The sequence below is a fragment of the Erythrolamprus reginae genome, chromosome 9, assembly GCF_031021105.1.
Source record: "Erythrolamprus reginae isolate rEryReg1 chromosome 9, rEryReg1.hap1, whole genome shotgun sequence".
In the NCBI taxonomy this organism is placed as follows: domain Eukaryota; kingdom Metazoa; phylum Chordata; class Lepidosauria; order Squamata; family Dipsadidae; genus Erythrolamprus; species Erythrolamprus reginae.
Window position 1 is genome coordinate 25,596,154 of NC_091958.1, and position 23,195 is coordinate 25,619,348.

The 23,195-nt window shown below is 42.9% G+C and overlaps 1 protein-coding gene across 10 annotated transcripts in view; it reads right to left on the minus strand.

Annotated features, from left to right (window-relative positions):
• The window catches only part of CNOT1 (CCR4-NOT transcription complex subunit 1), a 103,112-nt gene that overhangs the window by 33,873 nt on the left and 46,044 nt on the right, over positions 1 to 23,195 (minus strand). For all 10 annotated transcript variants that reach the window (XM_070760596.1, XM_070760591.1, XM_070760599.1 and 7 more), the window contains exons 20-33: positions 22,448 to 22,572; positions 21,715 to 22,001; positions 13,300 to 13,378; positions 12,251 to 12,481; positions 10,380 to 10,520; positions 8,882 to 9,061; positions 6,645 to 6,761; positions 6,405 to 6,515; positions 5,729 to 5,806; positions 4,835 to 5,012; positions 3,665 to 3,795; positions 3,272 to 3,568; positions 763 to 903; positions 578 to 682 (exon numbers count right to left, since the gene is read on the minus strand). In XM_070760596.1, coding sequence (XP_070616697.1) covers positions 578 to 682; positions 763 to 903; positions 3,272 to 3,568; positions 3,665 to 3,795; positions 4,835 to 5,012; positions 5,729 to 5,806; positions 6,405 to 6,515; positions 6,645 to 6,761; positions 8,882 to 9,061; positions 10,380 to 10,520; positions 12,251 to 12,481; positions 13,300 to 13,378; positions 21,715 to 22,001; positions 22,448 to 22,572 — 2,201 coding nt within the window. The remainder of the gene's footprint in view (positions 1 to 577; positions 683 to 762; positions 904 to 3,271; positions 3,569 to 3,664; positions 3,796 to 4,834; positions 5,013 to 5,728; positions 5,807 to 6,404; positions 6,516 to 6,644; positions 6,762 to 8,881; positions 9,062 to 10,379; positions 10,521 to 12,250; positions 12,482 to 13,299; positions 13,379 to 21,714; positions 22,002 to 22,447; positions 22,573 to 23,195) is intronic.

A 23,195-nucleotide genomic window follows, 5' to 3' on the forward strand; every position in this document is an offset into this window, starting at 1 on the left:
CAGAAATGTTCAAATTAGTATGTCAATGCCAAAGATGGTTTTAAAAAAGTCTGATTTTGCAGCCTAATCTAGATAAAAATGAACAAAATTGCACAAAAACGGTGGGGCGTGCATTTCTGAGCAAAATAAATAAATAAGCATCAATTTTTTTCATTTCAATTTTCATTTCATTGTGTTCAGAAATGTTCAAATTAGTATACTAGCAAAAAAAAAGTATTCAAAAAGACCGTTCCAGTAGCTAGAACCAACCTTTTATACTCCGGGTCTAAAAGGACCCGGAGGGTAACAAGTGTATAGTAAATGCAAAGAGAACAGCAGGATTAAGAGGCAAAAAAATCTTGAATACCCGGTTCTTATCTAGAAAAGTTCTTAAATAGAGGCATTCTTAAGTAGAGGCACCACTGTACATGCAGCCAAAAATACACACGATACTGAAAATGTAAAAAAGTAATGTACAATACATGTCCAAAATATATGCATGTGAACAATTTCACCTGGCACCTCTACTGGGCACCCAGTAATTTCTTGCTTACAGGTCGAAGACTTCAACAGGCTTTGCAGGACTCTCATTTCTCACCTTCAGTCTGATCTGTTCTGGCATCCGTTCAGCCTGGTAAGTCAAAACTACAGGATCACAGTACCTGCGGCCCTCTTGCCGGGCATGTTTTCGGAGCTCAAATTCCTATTAAGGAAGAAAGACAGAGGTGAATGACAGGAAGACTACAAAGGATTGCCAGAGCCATAAACCAATTAGGTACTTACAGTTGCCAGCCTCTTGTCCATTTCAGGACCTGCTTTTTCCACCGCTGTTTTCTGAATGAAGCAGCAGGCCAACTCACAGTTATCTTGAGCCAACTGGCCTGCAGCCTGCTCCATCATATCTCTCTGCTGTGGTGATGCTGCCTGTTAAAAACTCAAGACATTAGAAGGGGATGGTGCCCATCTTACAGACTTCACTTTATATGACTTAACATGAACAAATCTGTTTAACCAATTATATTTTTAGGTAAGGGTTCAATGTGATTGAATTCATCGGAGCTTACTCTTAAGAGCACAGAGTGTTTTCTATGATAGAGATCTCTTCCCTCGTTGGTTATAGACAAACAAAAATTAAATCTGTAAGATAACTTTAGAGGTAAAAATAAGGCATTTTTAGATCACAGAGAAGGAGAGAAAGGTAGTGCTTTTCAAGACATTTTCTATTTTTTGAATTCAAGGGGCTTGGGCAGATATTACTGGCTGGTCAGAAGGAGAAAGGCAAGAAAAGGACAATTTTATTGGCAGTTTGAGTTCAAGCACAGACCACTCACAGATTAGGCTGGGGCGGGACTAGACTGGGAAGGATAAAAAGGAGGGAAAAGCCATTTTAAATCGCACTTTCAGATCACAGAGAAGGAGGAGAGAAAGGTAGCTATAAACCAAAATCAGCAAAGTTTGGTAGCAATAGGGGTTGTTGATTTTCTTGCTAAGTACTTGTATTTCAATAAATTGTTAAGATGTCTGGCTTGGTGCAGTGTAAATATGTTAAAGGGTTAAATAAGGTTAAGGAGGGAAGTGTTTTTAATAAGAAAGTGAACACAAGAACAAGGCCACACAATCTGAAGTTAGTTGGGGGAAATAATAAAAGCAATATGAGAAAATATTATTTTACTGAAAGAGTAGTAGATCCTTGGAACAAAGTTCCAGGAGATGTGGTTGGTAAATCCACAGTAACTGAATTTAAACATGCCTGGGATAAACATATACCCATCCTAAGATAAAAATACAGGAAATAGTATAAGGGCAGACTAGATGGATCATGAGGTCTTTTTCTGCCGTCAGTCTTCTATGTTTCTATGTTTCTAACTGATTTTGATCTCTAACAAGTTTTCAAGGACATATTCCACCTATTTTCTCGGCCAATCAGGAAATCCTATTTGCAAATGGACATTTTTTTCTCAGTTATCACTTCTAATTTTGCTCAAATCTATCAAATTTTACATAGGCCCAGAATCAAAACACAATCTCCCATACTATGGTCTTCATGCAAACCTCATTAGTTGTAACTTCAAAGTTGTGCCTGTTTTCTATATAGCCACAAAACCATGCTATTTTACCCAACCTCCACTCCACATTTCAAAGATCATGTCTGCACTATCATAAACTGCTCCCAAACTGAATGATTTACTTTCAGAAACCAGCAGAGCTGCCAGAGCAATGGACTGCAAAGGACGAACAGACTGATCCTTTCCTGAAATAGTAGGATGTGCATACTGCTACGATATTTCCTTTAATATATATTTCCTGCATGTCAAATTTCATTTATTTAAACAGACATATCATGTTCTCTGATATACATATGAATTTATATGCAACACACGTTCTGCATTTCTTAATCTGAGCTGTCACACACTTGAAGAAAGGTTGCATTACAGACCTCATGGGAAAATTGAATTGTAGGCCAACAATATATTGAACTATGATTTAATTCTAGGATTCCCAGTATAAAATTATTTCAGGATTTTCTGACTCTCAATAAATTTAATCAGATATAAGTATTAATTCTTGAGATTGGTTTTCTTTAGAGATTATTTTAATACTGGCTTGGATCCAAACAATACAGTATTTCCCCTTCACTTCTGATGTAGTTATAAAGAAGATTCAAGCTTTTTCTTCCATTTGGGATTAACTCTTGCTCAAATGCAGGATTAATCTTATGATTTGTTTCTAAGTAATTCAATCTACTCTAAAAGAGGTGTTTCAATAAACCACAGTTAATCTAAATTCTGCATGCTATTTGAATTTTAAATTGTAGTTAATTTTAACAGCTTTCTGGAATCATTGCACTTTTAAAGAATTCCACTTAAATATGCATTCACCAGACATGCAATCTGACATAGTAAGGTCTTCCTCATATATAGGGTTTTACCCAACCTCCACCCCATCTCTTGTGACAGTGAGTTTTTCTTTTATTTTTATGCAAGTTTTATATTCTGCTTTATCTAATTGGGATCTGTCAGACATAGGTAGACAGATGTTATTCTGTAGCTTACATATCTGGTTATTTACATCTCATGAGTCTTATGATAGGATGAAACAAATCATATGGTGTTCCTTAGTGGCCAATCTCATTCTTTGGAATACCTTTGAAAGTATCTATCTGCATGTAAGAAGTATAGATCTGAACATTCAAATGCATCCTAAAAATATTGACATAATGCCAAAACTACATCCTAAAATGCTTTCAACTCCCTTTGTTCCAGACAACCTTCTTTGTGAACAAAACACCTACCCGCAACGCAGAGGCAAAGTTGTTCTTCAGGTTGGTTGCAATGCTCATCATCAAAGGTTCCCTGCAGGTAATCATGGCCATGCCAGCCGTCAGGTTCCGCATCATGTGATGTGCTGCCACACGCATGCGTGACTCTTCTGAGTCCAGCGCAAAATCCTTCCTTACTATCTGTTCACAAGTAGTCATGGCAATTTTAATTGAGCGATCCACTACCGGATGAACCAGTTCTTGAACTGCACGCTCTATGGCTTGGCGCACACATTGCTTTAACTGTGGATGGGCTTGGAACAAGGGAATCTGAAAAGAGAACAGCCATTACAATCATGCTGTCTAGCTTTAACACCAATACAAACAAGTAACACCCACCCAGCCCATAGGAGAGCTGATACTTACAGTCGGGTTTAGAGTAATGTGTGGAGCTAGCCCTCCCAGGGAGTATACGTTGATATCATGGTAACTGTACTGTGGCTGTGGAGGAACTGTAGCTGTGCATGTGGTGCTGGTAGCTGAAGTTGTGGAAGTAGCTAAAAAATTCAAGAGCATAAGTTTTTTTTGTTTAAGTGCTGTTGCTATTGCTATTACTGGAAATAAAATGCTTCATTAGAGCCTACAGGTTATAAATGCTATAAAATTACAATCATTTGGAATACCCACTACATTGAGTAGAAGTCCAAATAAAAGCTATATTGGGACAATTAGCACTGGCAATGACAATGGATGGGTTATCAATAAAGCATCTGTGCTTCATAACCACCACCAGAGATGTTTCTTGAAAGAGAAGCAGGTGTCGCTGAATACCTAAATAATTGCACAGGGTTGCATTCAACGTTCCCTCTCATTTTTTTTCGGTGTTGGCGGAAAAGTATAGTGTCTGAGCGGCAGTCCCTTCAGGACTGGGCAGCACAGAAGTAATAAATAAATAAATAAATAAATAAATAAATATTTCTAATTTCTCTTTTTTCCCTCCCCTTTTGCTTTCATTTCTTTCTCTGTCTCTGTCTCTCTCTCCCTTCCTCTCTCTCTCTCATTTTCTTTCTCTCTCTCTCACTCTTTCTTTCTCTCTCTCTCTCCCCCCCTCTTTCTCACTCTTTCTCTCTCTTTTTCACTCTTTCTCTCTCCCTCTCTCTTGCTCTGTCTCTTTGCTAAAAATCAGCTGCAACAGCCTCACTAAGGACTGCTGCTGCTTCCAGCGTCTGCTCTGCCGCTTTGTAAGAGCCAAATGCAAAGGTTAGCTCTAACCAGCCCGGGCAGCTGACCCCGGCAATTAAGTCTAAGCCTAGCGAAAAATCCTTACCAAAAAACCTAACAAAGACAACACACAGGAAAGCTAGAAAAGGGAAAAGGAGAGTCAGCAGTTGGATGTGTTGTGCTCACCAAGCAGTAGAGAAAATAAGACATAGCATCATGCCTTTAATTTTATTTTGAAGTATTTTGAGTTTCATATGAAGCTGATGCACAAGATTGGTGACAAAGAATAAAATTGAGAACAACCCTGTTTTACCCATCACTGGGAAATACAAATTATATTAGCATAGTGCAGACAAGAATTATTCTGATACTTACTGGTAGTAGTAATTGGTGGTAGTTCTTCTACTTGTTTTATGTCCTTCTTTGGAGCAGATAACTGTTCATCCAGGTTTTTCAACCGATCCTTATCTTTTAGGAGACTACCAGGTTTTAGGTCATTGATGTCAATGGCCAGGTTTTTGCAGAGCACTTCAATTTCAAACTTCAGATTCAGCTGTACAATATTTAATAATTTCAGATTTAATCATGTAATTATTTTAAGCTATACCAACAGTGAATGTTCACAATTGTGTCCAGCCACCATTCCAAATCATGGCATGCTTTGCAAAATAATTATTTCTTTCAAGGTAAGATTACACAGAAAAGTAAATCTACCATATTTTTTGAGAGTACAAGGCACACTGCTGTATAAGATGCACCAAAACTTTGAAGAGGTACTGTAAGTAGGGGGGGGGAGTTTTTGTCCTCCCCAGCCCCCAGGAGCACACTGCAGACCTTCCAAACCCCCTGTGCTTCCAGTTTTTGTAAAAAAAAAAAAAAAAAGGGCTGTTTATCACCCGTTTTTCACAAAAACAGGGGTGTTTTAGCCCTCCCTTAGCCCCAAGGAGTACTCTGCAAACCCTCTGCGCACGCCATTTTCATGTGTGGTGGAGCTTTGGGAGGCCAAAAATGGCTGTATTCGGTGTATAAGATGCACCAAAATTTCCATTCTCTTTTAAGGGTGTGTGTGTGTTTACATCTTATACTCTGAAAAATACAGTAAATTTTGCTAGGAACATAAAATAAAAATAGCTGAATTATAACTGCTAGCAACTACTTTAGCAGATTACTCTTGGTCTAACATTTTGATCTGATTTAATCACATTCAGCAAATTCATATTTTAAAGAAGAAGCAGCTGAAAAGTATAAGTTAAGTTAAACATAATTTACCTTTAAGTCGTGCTCTTGATGAAGCTCTGCAAGAACATTCATGATTGCCATGGTCCATGGATTTGGGGGCCTGAAAACCTACAAGATGAGAAGGAAGATAAAATCAGCATTGTGATGTTAAAAATGGCATTGTGAAACGTAAAATAGAATTGACAGTACTACATATTTAAAAGTAGTAGTGGTTTCCCATAGGATTGGAGTCTGAAATGCTAAAGGAATGGAGTGATGGGGGCTGTAGCCTAGCAGAACAAGAGGTTTTTCCACTCCTGCCCTATTTCCTATAAACAACATGCCGAAATGTATTTATTTACTACTATAAAATGATATCCTATTCCTTGAATGGGTATGGATCTGGTAAGAGGATACTGTATATGGTTAGTAGAATTTGAGACCAAGGTATAAAGAATAAGTTAGAATTACTTTATAATATGTAAATAGATATGTTGCTCTTGAGTTAAAATGATATATAGAAAATATGCCCCCATTTTGGTGGAGGGATATGAATGTTGTTTGGTGGTGGGCACTTTAAACATTGAGTACATTGTTATGTGTTGTGTGAATGTTTTATTGACATTATAAAATTTGATTTAAAAAATAAATAAAACAGAAACCGGTCCAAACCGACCTGTGTTCTATATGTAATTTGCATTCTAAGTACTTTGTCCTTTAGACTTACCACACTCCTTACACTGGATTCCAATACTTTAGCAACAAATGGCACAACATACAGCAATTCCTGCTGTCCTTTTACATAAGCTTCTAGCAGCAAAGATTTGACATCCAAGTCCTAAAATAAATGATGAAGACAATATCAGACGCTAAATTGATTTCTTCTGCATATTTTATTCATTCTTTACACATGCTCTATTTGTAGGTCAGTGCAGAAACAAGGGGACGCGAAAAACTGGATCCTCACCGTGTGCAAGATGGGCTTATTCTTTGCCAGCGTTATCATCCCCAACCAGTGACCCAGGTTCTTCAGCAACGAGCGGTCTGAGAAGTTGGCAGCAGCTTTATCTGATGTAAGCAACACCTATGTTTTTTCCAAGAGAAGAGAGAGATTTTGTCAACAAGAAGTGCAAATCTGACATGACAGCAAAACTCTTCTGGGGATGCTCAAGCTATTCAGCATACTGGCTGAATAAAGAATACATCCACATCTCACTCCTTTGTCATATGGGGTTCACTCTACTATGTGCTGCCATTCTGTGGCTTTTTGACCTGTGAATACATTGCTCATGAGGACAATATCTGGGATTTCCATTTTACTTCTCTCTCCAAGATGGTGCCGATGATGGCTGCCTCAGTGAAATGCTCTCAAATGGTTTCTTTATTTTCTACTATTCTGTGTGATTCTCTACAGATTTCATACAAGACCATCCGCTAAGAATGAAGGAACATTATCTTTAAGGAGCAGCTCTCCATAACACAGGAGGAAGTTAATTTCCCAGAAATATGGATCACCAAAAGCAAATGCAGCCGGGAGGTAAAAGGGCAGGAATTTTAAATAGTCTAAGGAATAAGGGAAATTTATAAACCTCTCTCCCTTCAATCTTTCTTACCAATTTACATTCACTTGCTAACAAGATGGATGAAATACTCCTTTTAAACAGATGCAATACTGATTTTCACAACACATCTGCCCTATGTTTTATAGAAGCCTGGCTAAACAAAGAAATTGATGACAATAGCATGCATATATCAGGGTTTCAGATACTTAGAGCAGACAGGAATGTAGAATTATTGGGGGGGAAGGAGAGGAGGCTTATGTATATATATCAACAACAGCTGGTCTCAGACATAACTATAATACAAAAGTTTTGTGATGAAAACTTGGAGTCCTTACTTATCGAACCCTTTTATACTTAAGAGGTTCTTCATTTCTACTAATTGTGCTGTATATTCCTTCACAAGCCTGCGTAAACAAGGCATTAAGAACTCTAGCTGATCAGATTATGGAGGCACAAAAGCACAATAAAGAATGTTCTCCCTGCACCAACTTAGAAACCTCAAAATGCCAAGGGGCTGCTCATACAGTTCTACAGGCACCTGTCATCTGCACCTCTATAACTGTCTAGTTTGGTTCTGCAATCCATCAAGACAGACACAGACTTCAGAAGAAAATCAGAATTGGATAAAAAATAATTGCTACCAGCCTGCCTTCCACTGAGGACCTATATTCTGCACAAGTCAAAAGGAGGGTAGTGGAAATATTTAAAACACCTCACATCTTGGACACAAACTGTTTCAACTCCTACCCTCAAAATTACAGTACAGAGCACTGCACACCAGACCAACTAGACACGAAAACAGCTTTTTTTCTGAATGACATCACTACTGTGAAACTATTTACTAAGTCTGCATTACTATTAATCTTCTCATTGTTCCTGTCACCCATCTCCTCCCACAAATGACTGTATGACTATAACTTTGTTGCTTGTATCCTTACAATTTTATATTGACTGGTTCCTAATATGACTGGATTGCTTATTTGTACCTGGATTATCATTAAGTGTTGTACCTTAGAATTCTTGACAAACTGATCTTTTCTTTTATGCACACTGAGAGCATATGCATCAAGTAAATTCCTTGTGTGTCTAATCATACTTGGTCAATAAAAATTCTATTCTATTCTATTTACATTCCGCACTTGATGTGATTGAAACAATGGAAGGCCTTTGTTAATTAATGGAGCTAAACTGACTTTTTTGGGGTATTCTTTGGTTTTCTCCATTTTCTAGTATACACTATAAATAATGCCTTGTCTCTTGTCATTTTCTAAAGCCATCTTGAACATTTGAGATCTATTTTTTTTTTTGTGTAGATCACTAATTTGGATAGGATTGAGCTGATATCTTAGCACCCCACTATAAACAGCAAAATAATTGGGGAGGGATGAGTTATGTTATCTAAATTAGGGGTATCAAACTCATGGCCTGGATGCATCATATGCTGACACTATCCCCTCCCGATTTAGCAAAGGGGGGGAAAGTCCCAATGTCATGTGATGCTGTGACGACACAAGTTTGACACCCCCCCCCCCATCATGGGAAGTGGTTTGTTAACTATAATTAATGCATTCCATATCTGTTACACAATTGATCTATTCTTGCAAAGCATAAGGATGAAAATACGACTGTTTATGGCACCAACCTTGATATTTCTGTATGTTTCATTCAAAACCATTTTATTAAATTCTGGATTTTTAAGAGTGTCAAGGAAATTTGAATAAAGACTATGGAAGTTTGGCTCAATGCTAACTCTCTTCATCACAAGATATTGTGAAACCCAAGGCATGAATTCTTCTTTCACAGTTTCCTTCAGTTCCTCAACCTGGCTCCATAAACACACAAGAAGCAGAAAAGGATTAATGAAGTAATAGGACTGGAAATGATTTCCTAATTCATATAGATGAGAAATTATAAAGATCTGAAATAAAACAATAACTTCTAAAAATGTTTAGTTGCCCAAATATGTATTCTGTTTTGAATAAATTGCTCAAGTACAAATTATACCAAGGTTTTTGAACGCTAAAACTTTTCTTTTGAGATTAACATTTGTGGCACCTCGGTCTTTCCAAAAAAGTACCTCAGAACAATTGTGTTATTAAACACATATTTGCTTATGCACACTGGCAGAATGAAGGCTTGTAGAACAGAAATTTTAAAAACTCATCAATTGCAATTAAATGTTTTTATTTTGGCCTAAGATAACCTTTAAAGTCTGGAAATATATAGATATGTGGGAAAATAACAAGTCATATGCTAAAGAAGTTCCAGATTTACATTTCAAAGACTGCTACATCAATATAATCATATTTAAACATTCCTGGAAAGAAACAGAATAGTGATGGGAAAAGGAAGCTTTTACTTATACAAAAAGTCAAGTTAGTTAAGCACTCCTGTCTTTGTATGTGACTCGAGGCTTGACTATTGCAATGCTCTCTACATGGGGCTACCTTTGAAGAGTGTTCAGAAACTTCAGATTGTCCAAAATGCAGCTGCGTGAGCAGCTTTGGACCTGTCAAGACATGCCCATATCTCGTCATCTCTCTGCGGATTGCACTGGCTGCCGATCTGTTTCCGGACACAGTTCAAAGTGTTGGTTATGACCTATAAAGCCCTACATGGCATAGGACCAGACTGTCTCTGAGACTGCCTTCTGCCTCACAAGTCCCAATGTCTGGTGAGGTCCCACAGAGTTGGTCTCCTTAGGGTCCCGTTGACCAAACAATAACAGCTGACGGGACCTAGGGGAAGAGCCTTCTCTGTGGGGGTCCCCAGCCCTCTGGAATCAGCTCCCCCCCAGAGATTCGCACTGCCCCCACCCTCCTTGCTTTCCAAAACAGTTTAAAAACTCATCTTTGCCACCAGGCTTGGGGTTTTTAGATCTTCCCCCCTGACCAATGAATGTTTTTAGTATGATTGTTGAATGAATGATGACAGCTTTTTAAATTGAAATTTTTTTAAAGAATTGTTTTTAAATGTATTAATTGGATTGTTTATTATTCTTTTCTGTTTTTTGTATATGCTGTGAGCCGCCCCAAGTCCCCGGAGAGGGGCAGCATACAAATCCAATTAAATCTTAAATCAGTACAGGAAGTCCCTTTCCTCTCCTGTCCAAATTAAAGCTAAATTTGTGCAATATTTACCTTCTGAGTCATGTTGGATTGAGACAAATTATTAAAGATAAAAGCAATCTTTTCCTGAACATTTTCAGGAGGTTCTACAATCCTCTCTGTTTGATCAGTGGCCACTAGCAGAGTATCAATGTTGGTTGTATTAATAGAAGGCTGCAAAAGAAAAACCACAAGTTAATTTAATTAGGAATGCAATAGATCACAGGCATTCTTAGATAACAGGAAATCCCTAAAAGGATAAAATCATGCCGCCCCGAGTCTGCGGAGAGGGGCGGCATACAAATCTAATAAATAAATAAATAAGATCCAGAGAAACCTTGATGCCACGCTCTACAGAACAGAAACTAAAACCTTCCCTTGGAGAGCCAACAACAAATGAAGTTTGCTAGCTTCAAGCAATTTAAGATATTCAAGGGAAGCCTTTCCACATCCCAATGAAAGCATGCATCAAGAAGCCCAGTCAGATCCTCTTTGGCTTATCTGCTGTTATCGGTGGTTGTGCACAAAGACATGGAATCAGCCAATCATGGGAATAAATTCTTCTCGTGGCCAAGTTCCCTGCGAGGGGGAGGGGAGACAACGATGACAGAGGGACCCTTTCACCCGAAGAATTTCCACCCTTGTTTTAAAGCAAGATGACCCATAAATGTTTGAAGAATTGCAAAGCAAAAAGACAGGCAGAGTACAGAATGTAGGCAATAATTGGTATAAGTATCATATTTTCTGGAGTATAAGACGTACATTTTTCTTCCCCAAAAGAGGCTGAAAATTTGGGCACCTTTTATACTCTGAATGTAGCTTTTTTTCAAAGTTTTTCCCCAGCCCTAACTAGGTGTTAACAATCCTCCCAGCTGTTACCTTGCAAGTTGTGTCAATTGTTCCTCTCTCTGAAGAATATTTTTCCATCCCTAAGTCTTTGCTTGCTTTTTTTCATTGCTCTACTTGCTCCAAATAAGTTTTTTCCCCAGCCCTAACTAGGTGCTAATGATATTCCCAGCTCTTACTTCTCATTGACTCTTTCATTTTTACTCTTTCAGAATAAGGTTTTATTTAAGCCCTAACCAGGGGATAAAATAATGTGAGGAAGCTGACCAGACTAAGGATGTTAGCCAGATGAATACCTGGCAGCCAGATTCCACACACACACACCCTATTTTCCTCCCCCAAAACAAAAGTGTATCTTATACTCCAAAAAATGGAGTAATACAATTCAGAGTAAATTATACAGGGAGTTCTCAACTTATGGCCACAATTGGGACCACTTTCTGCTGCACTGAGAGGCAGCTGTTAAGTGAACCACATCTGATTTCATGGCCTATTTTGCCTTGATTGTTAAGCAAAATATTGCAGTTGTTAAGTGAATCACTAAGATCATTAAGCAAATCCAGCTTCCCCCCATTGACTTTCTTTCAGAAGCCGGCTGGGAAAGTTGCAAAAGGAAGTCACACAAATCCTGGAATACTGCAACAGTTGTAACTACCAGTTGCCAACCACCCAAATTTGGATCCTGTGATATGGGCATGCTGTAAAGGTGAAGACCGCCCGGGTCCTCAGAGAGGGGTGGCGTATAAATGCAATAAATGCAATAAATAAATAAATAAATAAATGCAATAAATGCAATAAATGCAATAAATAAATAAATAAATAAATAAATAAATAAATAAATAAATAAATAAATAAATAAATAAATAAATGGTTGATAGATGAGGGGGAGGGCCATCTGAAAGACATAATTGCAACAAAGCAAGGTGGCTATCTGACTACATCTTTGTTCAAGGACCAGAGTGGTTTTTTGTCTCAAATGACAAACTAAACAATTGCATTCATTCATCCCAAACCTCCTTCATATGCTGCTTGCCAGGTACATGGAAGCAAAGACTTACTGGCACATCTTTCTTGAAGCTGACTCGACCCACAGGTGCAATGGCTGTCTTTGCCACAGTGCTGCTGCTGGTGCTGGTGGTGACTACAGTGCTAACTTGGCCAACGAGAGGTGTCTTTGCTGGGGCCTGAGCCTGGGCCTGGGCCTGGGCCAGGGCAATACTTCCAGGGGTGGTGATGGACCCCTGCATCTTCACGGGAGGATCTCTTGATTGTTGTCCATATTCAATGTACTTTTACAGATAAGGAAAGATCGTTAAAATTCACATAAAATAAACCTTAATCCTAGAAGCCCTTGTAGAAATGTCTAATCTAGATACATTTATTTTATTTCACACATGGCATCTACAGAGATCATGCAATCACTGATATACAAATTTGATTTAAATAAAGTGTCGGCAAATACATATATTTTTCTCGAACTACTAGCAAGAATACTGAAGTTGGCAAATACTAGCAGGAAGTTTTTGCAAATTTCAAGAAAGCAAACAAAGAATTCAGGGGGAAAGCATTCTAAATCAAATAGTCTTGGGGGGGAAACAGGTTTCCAAAGATTTTGTCCATTTTGGACAAGTATAGGAATTTTGAAGTAATAGCATAATCTTTATAGTTGATTATATGTTTTTTAATCCCAGGTAAAAGTGCAATATGGCTACTTCATACAGAAAGCCTTTCAAAAGTCCTAAACCTCCTGGGCTTGTAATTATCACAAGACTTTCAAAAGCTTAATTCCCGTTGTTCTTTTAACTGCTTTCAGGACCCAAATATGGGCAACAGGCATTTGCTCCATCCTTTTCATAACTCTTTATAGAACATCTGGCAAAAATTAGAAAGAATTCAAGTTAGGTGTTCTGTAACTATAATACATTGAGAGTTAAATTTTCCATGAAGGAACTTGTTTTCCTCTTCTCAAAATGATGAAAGCTTGTTGCAAAGTATTTTTACAAATTAGTACATGCCCTTTTGTAAGTGTTACTGAACACAAGCCTAATTTTTTCATACTGCTTTATTATTTTTGCTGACTTACTTTCCATAAATTTTTAATACATACCTCTTGCAGGTGATGAGGGAACTGAATAAAGTGAGTAATCGAAGCCAGGTGTTGACAATACTGAGGGTAGTCCTTCAATCTGTCAATAAAATTAGCTATTAATAAATAAACAGTCTGACTCACAACTATTAGCACAATATAAACAGTAAATCTTTGCAAAAACAGCCATGCCATTGCCTCATGAATGTTTTGCTTCTGATAAGCAACTAAAAATAACCCCAGAGCGGGAAGGTCAAGAGGGAAGTGACAAAAGCATTATTGTGGCATTGCAACACAAGGTCTATGACTTTGGTATATGCATCCTGATACATAAAGTGACATGATGGTGCACTGGTTCAATGCTGCTTTGATCATTTTGATGAAAGCATCAGATCCTGCAGACACCTTTGCCAACAATTACTTTAAAAGGACTGAGTTAATAGTTGTGACTACATGTTGCTAAGAAATAACCTATTGCAAACAAGCCAATTTATCAGGCAAAGATCCACTGCTATAGCAAGGAAATAGGCGTTGATTGCTTACCTGAACGCCTCTTCTCGTACGGTGAGCGGGTACAGCAGTCACATGGGTTGCTCACGTCCAATCCGATGGAACTGAGCCTAGTATTAAAAAAGCTTGCCGGATCCGCCCCTTCCCCAGAATTCGCGAATCCATAGACTAGGCTCAGTTGTGAAGCTCTGTAGTGTTCAACTCTCATTGTTAGAGGAAGAAAAGTATAGAAAGGTAAAGAAGACACATACAAGGGCGGGAAGTGACTGCTGTACCCGCTCACCGTACGAGAAGAGGCGTTCAGGTAAGCAATCAACGCCTATTCTCCGTACTGAAGGAGCGGGTCCAGCAGTCACATGGGACATACCCAATAGATGGTCCCTAGGGTGGGATTAGATTGCTATCGTGTGAGATAACGGATTGGAGTACCCTTCTGCCGAAGGCAGCGTCCGCTGAAGCGTAAGAATCAATCTTGTAGTGCCTGATGAAGGAATTTGGCGAGGCCCAAGTGGCTGCTTTGCAGACCTCCTCCAACGGGGCTTGAGTCGCCCAAGCGGCCGAGGTGGCTGCGCTCCTGGTGGAATGCGCTGTGATGTTCCTTGGAACGGAGAGGGAGGCCGACTCATAGGCCTTAGATATAGTCCCTCTGATCCAACGGCCCAGTACTGTTGAAGACACTTTGGCCCCCATGACTCTGGGATGATAGGCTACAAAAAGTGCTTCTGACCTTCGAAAGGGTCCTGTGCGTTGGATATATATTCTCAGCGCTCTGATGAGATCCAGGGTGTGCCATCTAATTGCCAAGGGATGGTCTCGTTGGAGGCAGAAGGAAGGTAGGACAATATCCTGAGATCTGTGGAACATGGAACTGACCTTGGGTAAGAAGGTGGGGTCCAGTCGCAAAACTACCTTGTCCTGATGGAATTGACAAAGGTCCTGCCTGATTGAGAGGGCAGCCAGCTCCGAAATGCGTCGGGCAGAGGTAATAGCCACCAGGAAAGCTACCTTAAAGGATAGGTACCTGAGGGATGCCGATTTTAGGGGTTCGTATGGAGCCTGCGTGAGGGAATGGAGAACCCGTGGCAAATCCCAGGATGGATACCTGTGGACCTTGGAAGGTCTGAGGTTGGCTATGCCCTTGAGGAATTCCTGAACTTCAGGGAAGGATCGGAGAGGCTGTCTGCGGGGGCCCCCCAGGACAGATGAGATGGCTGCCAGATGACGCCGGAGGGTGCTGGTGGAAAGCCCTTTATGGAAGCCTTGTATAAGGAAGGAAATAATTCTGTGTATGGGGATGCACAGAGGGGAGAAACCTTCCTGTAGACACCACTGGTGAAACTTGGACCACGTGTGGTCATAGATTCGATTGGTCGAGCCCCTTCTGGCCTTTAAGATGACCTCCACTGAATCGGGGTCATGGCCACGCAGTTCTAAATCTCTCCTGATAACAGCCAGGCGGTGAGGTGGAACCACTCCGGGTCTGGATGGAAAGAGGCCCCCTGCCGCAGCATATCCCCCGAAACGGGGAGTCGCCAAGGGTCCTGGACGGACAGCTGTTGGAGATCCGCGAACCAGGGCCGGCGGGGCCAATGAGGGGCGATTAAGATTACTCGGGCCCTCTCGGTGAGGACCTTGTGAATCACGTCCGGGAGGATTGGAATTGGAGGAAATGCGTAGAGTAGGCCTGGAGGCCATGGACTCCGGAGGGCATTGATTGCTTCCGCTCCCGGGGATGGAAATCTGGCATAGAAGCGAGGGAGTTGGGCGTTCGCATTGGTCGCGAAGAGATCCAGGACTGGTAGGCCGAATCTGAGGGTGATTTGATGGAACAGGTCTTGATGGAGGTTCCACTCTCCTGGGTCTATCGTTGCTCGGGATAGCCAATCCGCCTGGACGTTGAGACTCCCGGAGATGTGATCGGCTAGGAGCGACTGGAGATGTTTTTCCGCCCAAAGGCCCAACTTGAGGGCCTCCCTCATGAGAGCCTTGGATCTCGTGCCCCCCTGTCTGCAGATATGGCTTTTTGTGGCAATGTTGTCGGTGAGAATGAGAACGTGCCGGTTGGGAATGCGAGGAGAGAAATGCTTCAGCGCCAGGGAAACGGCTCTTAACTCTAGCCAATTGATTGGCCTGGAAGCTTCCTCCGGGGACCACGTGCCCTGGGCTATCATCCCCTGGGCGTGGGCGCCCCATCCCGATAGACTGGCATCTGTGGTGATGACAAATTGATCCGGGCACCTGAACGGGGATCCTTTGTCCATGGCCGGAGACTTCCACCACTTGAAGGATCTGCGAACACTCAGTGGGATGACAATGCGTCGATTTGAGTTGCTGTGCCCCGATCTCTGAAAAGGTAACAGGAGCCACTGGAGTTCCCTAGCATGAAGGCGAGCCCAGGGAATGATGCCTATGCATGACACCATCTTCCCCAAAAGGGAAGATAGAGTGACTATGGATACTGAAGAATTAGATAAAATGTTAGAAATTAACTCCACTATACTGAGTTTTCTCTCGGGAGAGAGAAATACCTGGGAGGATTCTGAATCAATAATGGATCCCAGGTGAGCAATGGATGTGGAAGGTTGGAGATGACTTTTATCAAAATTGATGGAAAATCCATGGTCCTGAAGGACTGACATGGTAACAGAAAGGTCTGTTTTCACTTTCTCTAGGGAGTTCCCATGAATCAAAATATCATCAAGATAACATAAAATGTGAATGGGAAACGCCCGGATATAGGCCGCCAGGGACCCCAAGAGTTTTGTAAAGACCCGAGGGGCCGAGGAGAGGCCAAAAGGCATCGCCCTATACTGGAAGTGCCTGCCTTGAAAAGAAAAACGTAAAAATTTTCTGTGGCATTTGGCTATAGGAATGTGAAGGTAGGCCTCAGTGAGGTCCAAGGAAGTCATGAAATCTCCCGAGTGGATGGCGGCCAAAATAGAAGGCAAGGAGTGCATCTTAAACTTCCTATATTTGATGAATAGGTTTAGTTTCTTTAAATCCAAAATAGCTCTCCAACCTCCGGAGGACTTTGGAACCATAAATAAAATGGAGTAAAAACCTAGGCCCTTCTGACCGGAAGGGACCGGTTGAATGGCTCTGATGGACAATAGATGAGAAATGGCCTCCTCCATACGGTTACAATCAGAGGATGACCTGGGAGAAGGGCAGGAAATAAAACGTCTTGGGGGAGGAGAAACAAATTCTAAAAGAAGACCTGTTTGAACAGTGTCAATGACCCAAGGGTCTTTGGAGGTGAAACGCCAATTAGAGGCGAAATGAGCTAGGCGACCCCCTATGGGAATAGAGGAAAGGTTACCATCTAGGTTTCTTTGAAGCCCTGTTAGATGAAGCTCCCCTTTGGAAGCGAAACCCTCTACCCCTGGAGTTCCTACCTTGGGAACGAAAGCGGGGGGAATACTGACCTGGAGACCTCTGATAGGACGCCGCTTGGTCTTGCTGGCGCCCTGGGCGACGAAAGGACTGCGTTTTGGTAGCCTTTTTAGTGGTTGGACCCAAAACTTTCTTCTTGTCCGTGGTTTCCGTGAGGAGTGGATCCAGAAGATCACCGAAGAGCAGGTCGCGCTTCAAGGGGCCCTGGGATAACTGCCACTTTTGGCGAACTCCCGCTTGCCAAGGGCGAATCCAAAGGAGTCTTCTTGCCGTTGTAGAAGCTGCAATAGACTTAGCAGAAAATCTAGTAGATTGCAATGTGGCATCAGCCACGTACTGGGCAGCTGCAAAGACCTTGTTGAAGTCTTGTTGACCTCTCAAGTCATCGGGAGGAATATGCTGTTGCAGTTGGCGAAGCCACAGCAGCATGGCTCTGGAAAAAAAGGAAGCCGCTGCAGAACTTTTAATGGCCCAGGAATCAGAGGTGAATCCCCTTTTGAGCATTTGCTCAATGCGCTTGTCCTCTGGGCGGAGGACTTCCTCCGCCTCTCCTGGCACAGCCGCTGCCGAGTGAAGAATCTTGACAGGTTCATCCGGTTTAGGAAAGGATAGAAGTTCCTCATAGGAAGAGGAAAGTTTGTACAACTTTCTGTCCTTGGTGGAGGGATTAAGGCCAGAGGCTGGAAATTCCCACTGTTTGAGTAAGGCATCTTTAAACAATTTAGGCATAGGAATTACCTCGTTATCCTCCTGTTCCTCTGTGAAGTAAGGTAAATTCTCCTCCGGGGGATCAGTGGAAGTGGAGGCTTGTTTCTCCTGGGCCGCTAATCCCGTAGAAATTCTAGCTTTGAGGAGAAGAGATTTGAATAATTGAGAGGGGAAAATAGTAATTGGAGGGGGAACCTTTATTTGGGATTCTTCATCATCAGATAATCCCTGGAAAGGGTCCTCATCATCCTCCATCTCCTCGTATTCATCCTGGGAGGAATCTGAATCATCCTGAATAGGAGCTCTGACCGCTGGGGAAGAACCCAAGGGGCGGGAGGGACGAGAAGGAGGAATAGGTAGAGGAAGCGCATTGATGGTGGAGAGTTTGGCATCAATGGCTTTGGACAACACAGCAAAAATAGACTGGAACTCAGGAGGTAAATTGGAAATATCAGCAGAAATGGCAGAAGAATCCCTAAAGGCCTGGGAGGATCCTGGCTGGGGGGAATCTTCAATAATATCTGGTTCCTCTGGACCTATGCCCCATAGGTTAGGTTGGGGTCTGTCTAGGTTTGGCTCATCCAGAGATAACACAGGGACCCCAGAAGGAGGCAGGCTAGAGGCCTCTGGGGGGTCTTGACTACTGATTACTTGGGCCTGCACTTTCAAACGTTTTGCTGATTTGTCATGAATTTTTTGTAGGGCTAGGTCCCTTCTCTTCTCGGCCCTGGTGACCTTGGTCGGGGGGCGGGCCCCTGGAGAAGAGGAGGAAGAGGCCTGGGGGATGCTAGTAATCTCATCGCCAGTAGGCCTGGCCTCTCTGGGACCTTTAGTTGTGCCTCTCTTGGGAAAAGAAGCCATAGTCTGACAATTAACAGAAGACAAGGCTGAGCCAATAATTAAATAATAAGGAGAAGAATTTCAAGGACTTCCCAAGAGGAATGGATCCTGCTTCGAGGCCTCGAAGCTGCTGAAGAGTGAGGACAATCTGGGCAAACCCAGAGTTCGTGCCCCCAAATCCAGCGGGGCCAGCCTCCCTAAACTTTATAATTAAGTAAACCAAGGCACTCTGGTTGGAGGCTTAGCCGGTGGAGAATTTAGCCTGGGACCCCCAAGGCCCGCTCCGGGATCCACGCGGTGGACTGAGGCCTACGCGGCTGGCAGGAGGCCAACACGAGAGGCCTAGATTTAAAAAAGGGCGCGAAGGCCTTCGCGCCGAAAAGATCGCTCCGTAGAATTTCTTAAGGGAAAAGCGATCGACTAAGTCCAGGAGACTGGAAGGCGTCTCACTCCGCAGGAGGTTTTTTTAAGCCCTTAAATATATTTATACGATAAATAATCAATAATGTAATCGATAAATACTTGCACCAGGACCTCCGGGCCAAGGGATTAGAAGAATCCACTAGCGGCCGCAGGAATCGTAACCGGCAAAACCGCCGGGGGAAAACGAAACCGCAACTTCTCCTAAGGGACAAAGCCGAGCCGCTTTTTTTCTTTTTTTCTTTAAACGGCTGGCGCAATGGTGCAAGTAATAAATAAAGACAATAAATCTTACTATTTTTTGAAGGAAAGATCGAAGGGAAGGTGTTAGAATGTTGAACGAGCTATCACAATACAACCGCAGGATATGCGAACTGAGCGAATTCTGGGGAAGGGGCGGATCCGGCAAGCTTTTTTAATACTAGGCTCAGTTCCATCGGATTGGACGTGAGCAACCCATGTGACTGCTGGACCCGCTCCTTCAGTACGGAGAAATACAGCCACAGTAACAGATTGTCATATGTGACTGGAGTCCTCAGCAAAGACCACCTCAATTCCCCAAGAACTCTTATGGAGAGAATGCTTCTATTCACTTCAATATAACCAACACTAAAATAATCCCAGTTTTGCTGTAGTGTCCAACCCACACCAACCTTATAATACACATACATACATACATACACACACAGTATATATGTTCTTTCTGTTGGATCACCCTGGTATATTGAAGGAACGTCACAGCTCCTTTTTTGCCTCTAGCCCCAACCCAGGGCCATTTCAAGGCAGTTAATTTATTCATAGCCAACAAACTATGTTTGACCCTCCCTTTGCTCCACGCCGTTTCGCCCTGCCCGTTGTCCTGGGCGAAGCGCTGGGAGGAGGGAGTTAGGAAGGTTCTCCTGCTCCCCCCTTCCAGCCGAAAACACAAAGGCGGTCTCTGCCGCCGCCCGCTTGAGCCAGGATGCCAGGCAGGGCGAAGCGGCATGGAGCAATGGGAAGCTCAAGCCGCCGGCGGTTTGAGCCTCCCTTTGCTCCACGCCGCTTCGCCCTGCCTATCATCCTGGCTCAAGCGGATGGTGGCAGACCGCCTTTGTGTTTTCAGCTGGGAGGGGCAGGAGGACCTTCCTGACTCCGTCCTCCCAGCGCTTCGCCCAGGATGACAGGCAGTACGAAGTGGCGTGGAGGAATGGGAGGCTCAAGCCAGCGCCGGCGGCCTGCCTTTGTATTTTCGGTGGGGGGGGACAGGAGGGCCGACCTGACACCCCGCCCCCCGCGCTTCATTTTCTGCCGACCAGAAGGAGGAGGAAAGGGGACATCTTGGCCAGCCGCTGGAAAGCCAGGGGAAAATCCCAGGCGCTTCAGCTGGCAGGCGGGAGGCAGGGAATCTCGGCAGGGGCGGAAAATGAATTGGAAATCCCATCGGGTGTAGTCACAAGGCAGGGGAATCCCTGCATCAGTAAGTGAGCGCAAGCGCAGTAAGAAAGCCCAGGGACCCGGGGTTTGTGTTTGTAAGACGGAAAGAGTTTTTAAGAAGAGGCAAAGAAATCTTAACCCCCGGGTTCGTATCTCGAAAAGTTCATATGACGCAGGCTTCGTAAGACAAGGTATCACTGTATTTGTTATAGAATTCATCTAAGAATTGCAATACTGTATAGTTTATTTTAAATACCAATTTTGTAAATCTAAGTATACAGTGATCCCCCCAGTTTCGCGCTCTCGATCATTGCTAATCGCTATATCGCGATTTTTCCACCCGGAAGTAAAAACACCATCTGCGCATGCGTGCCCCTTTTTTCTATGGCCACGCATGCGTAGATGGTGGAGTTTGCGTTCCCCGGGCAGATCAGCTGCTGGGCGGCTTCCCTGGGTCTTCCCCCTCTTGCTGGCGGGAGGGCGAGCGGCGGGCATCAGCGAGGAGCCGGGGTTTCCCCTTTGCGTGGGCGGCCAGTAAGACCCCAGCGCCGCTTCCCAGCTGAGTCCCGAAGCCAAACGCGGAAGTTCGCCTTTGCCGTCTGGCTTCAGGACTCAGCTGCTGCAAGCGAGCAGCCGGGCGGGTGGGCGAACGGGCAAGCGGCAAGCGATCTTGGGGTTTCCCCGTTGCCCAGGCAAAGGGGAAACCCCAAGATCGCTTGCCGCTTGCCCGCCCGCCCGGCTGCTCGCTTGCAGCGCCGCAGCAGCGAAGAGCCGGGCGGGCGGGCGAACGGGCAAGCGATCTTGGGGTTTCCCCGTTGCCTGGGCAACGGGGAAACCCCATCTTTGGCTCCTCGCTGCTGCGGCGCTGAGGAGCAGATCAGCTGTTGGGCGGCCGAAGGGGTCTTCCCCGCCGCCCACACGCAAACTCCACCATCTGCGCATGTGCGGCCATGGAAAACAGGACGCGCATGCGCAGATGGTGTTTTTACTTCCGTGCCGCTACATCGCGAGTTTACGATTATCGCAAGGGGTCTTGGAACGGAACCCTCGCGATAATCGGGGGATCACTGTACTGCTAAAGGAGATCTATATAAAGATTTCCTCAAACATTTCTGAAAGAGATTAACAAAGAATTAACAGAGAGACACTCACCTATTTTTAAATCTATCTAGTGCAGCAATTCCAAAATAGTACATTTTGGATGTAAAAGGCTTTCGTAAGGCTTCAAGCACATAGCGCAGGGCCAGGCCCAGGGCCATGTAGGTCACCAATCCCTTCTCGATTATCCCACCAAAGAGACAGGCTGTTATATGGAGCTCTTTATCAGGATATTGCGGAAAAAACCGATATTCTTCAAATAAATTCCTCAGCATACAGTTAAATACTTCTCGCTCCCGTTTAATGTTAGAGTCCTTAAATCTCTGTAGCATTTCTAACACCTGTAAGGAAATCAGAATGTTATAAAGAAAATTCACTTGTGTAGAGTCCTACATAAAATGCAAAGTTTTTTTTACTTAATTCAGCCAAAGTTTGGCTAGAGCCCTCTGTAAACAAATATAACTTCCATTTGTTAAGCAAGTTATCGCAAGATTTTAAAAATAATTACATTTTTTAAAAGGAAGAAAAGGTTAAGCCTGCCACAAATTGACCTCGACTCCTGATGAGTTCATGGAACACTCAGTTACAATTATCTGGGCATGTTTTTTGTTTGTTCTTTTTCAAGTCAACTCGGTTCAGTGGCCAGGTGCCAGTGGCTAGTAATTTAGATTTCTTATATATTGTTACATTTATAATGTTGTACGCCACCCTGAGTCGTCTCAAGAACGGCAGCATAGAAATCAAATGAATGAATGAATAAATAAATAAATTTGCTCTCCAAACTCACCTCATCTACAGACATGGTGGGATGGGGTGGGTGATTATAAATACGCTGAAAATAGCTGTTGGCTTCATCATCAATCTCTTTGCTAAAGTGCTGATTAGCCTCTGGCCATACCTGAGATAAGTCAGCTGTTGGAAAAAAGCACATACAAATTAAGAACGTGAAATGCTGGAAAATGCATTTATTTTACAGCACCAAGTTAACAGGAGCCACCCTACAGTGTTTCAGCTGCCTCTATCAGTCAGGAAAGTAATTGGTACCCAGCACACTGATTGGCAGAGGCTAAAAGGTGGTTATGTGACTCAAAAAAAGCAAACATCTCTCAGATACTGGGATGCTCTAAGTCAGAGAAGAGATTTGGGCAGAGGTTGAGAGTACAACCTTGGCAGGAAATATAAAATAGGATACAACTTAATAGCTGTGGGGGAGTTAAGTACCTAGGTCTCATCATCAGTGATAGGTCATCATCATTGCTAGACTAACTCTGATATGACCTAGTTTGGGTAACTCCAAGAAAACAACCACGCTCAGGAAGCACGAAAGCTAGGGGTGTTTGGAACAAACTCCTCTTGATTTAACAGAACAAAAAACAAACTATTCAGTCACAGCAACAAAGAATACATTGAGAGAAAAATAAGTGAAGTATTTGCAGAGGAGAGTCAGTTTGGGGTAGTAGTTAAGGTACCAGGCTAGAAACTGGGAATCTGTGAAGCTCTACTTCTGTCTTAGGCATGAACCCAGCTGGGTGACC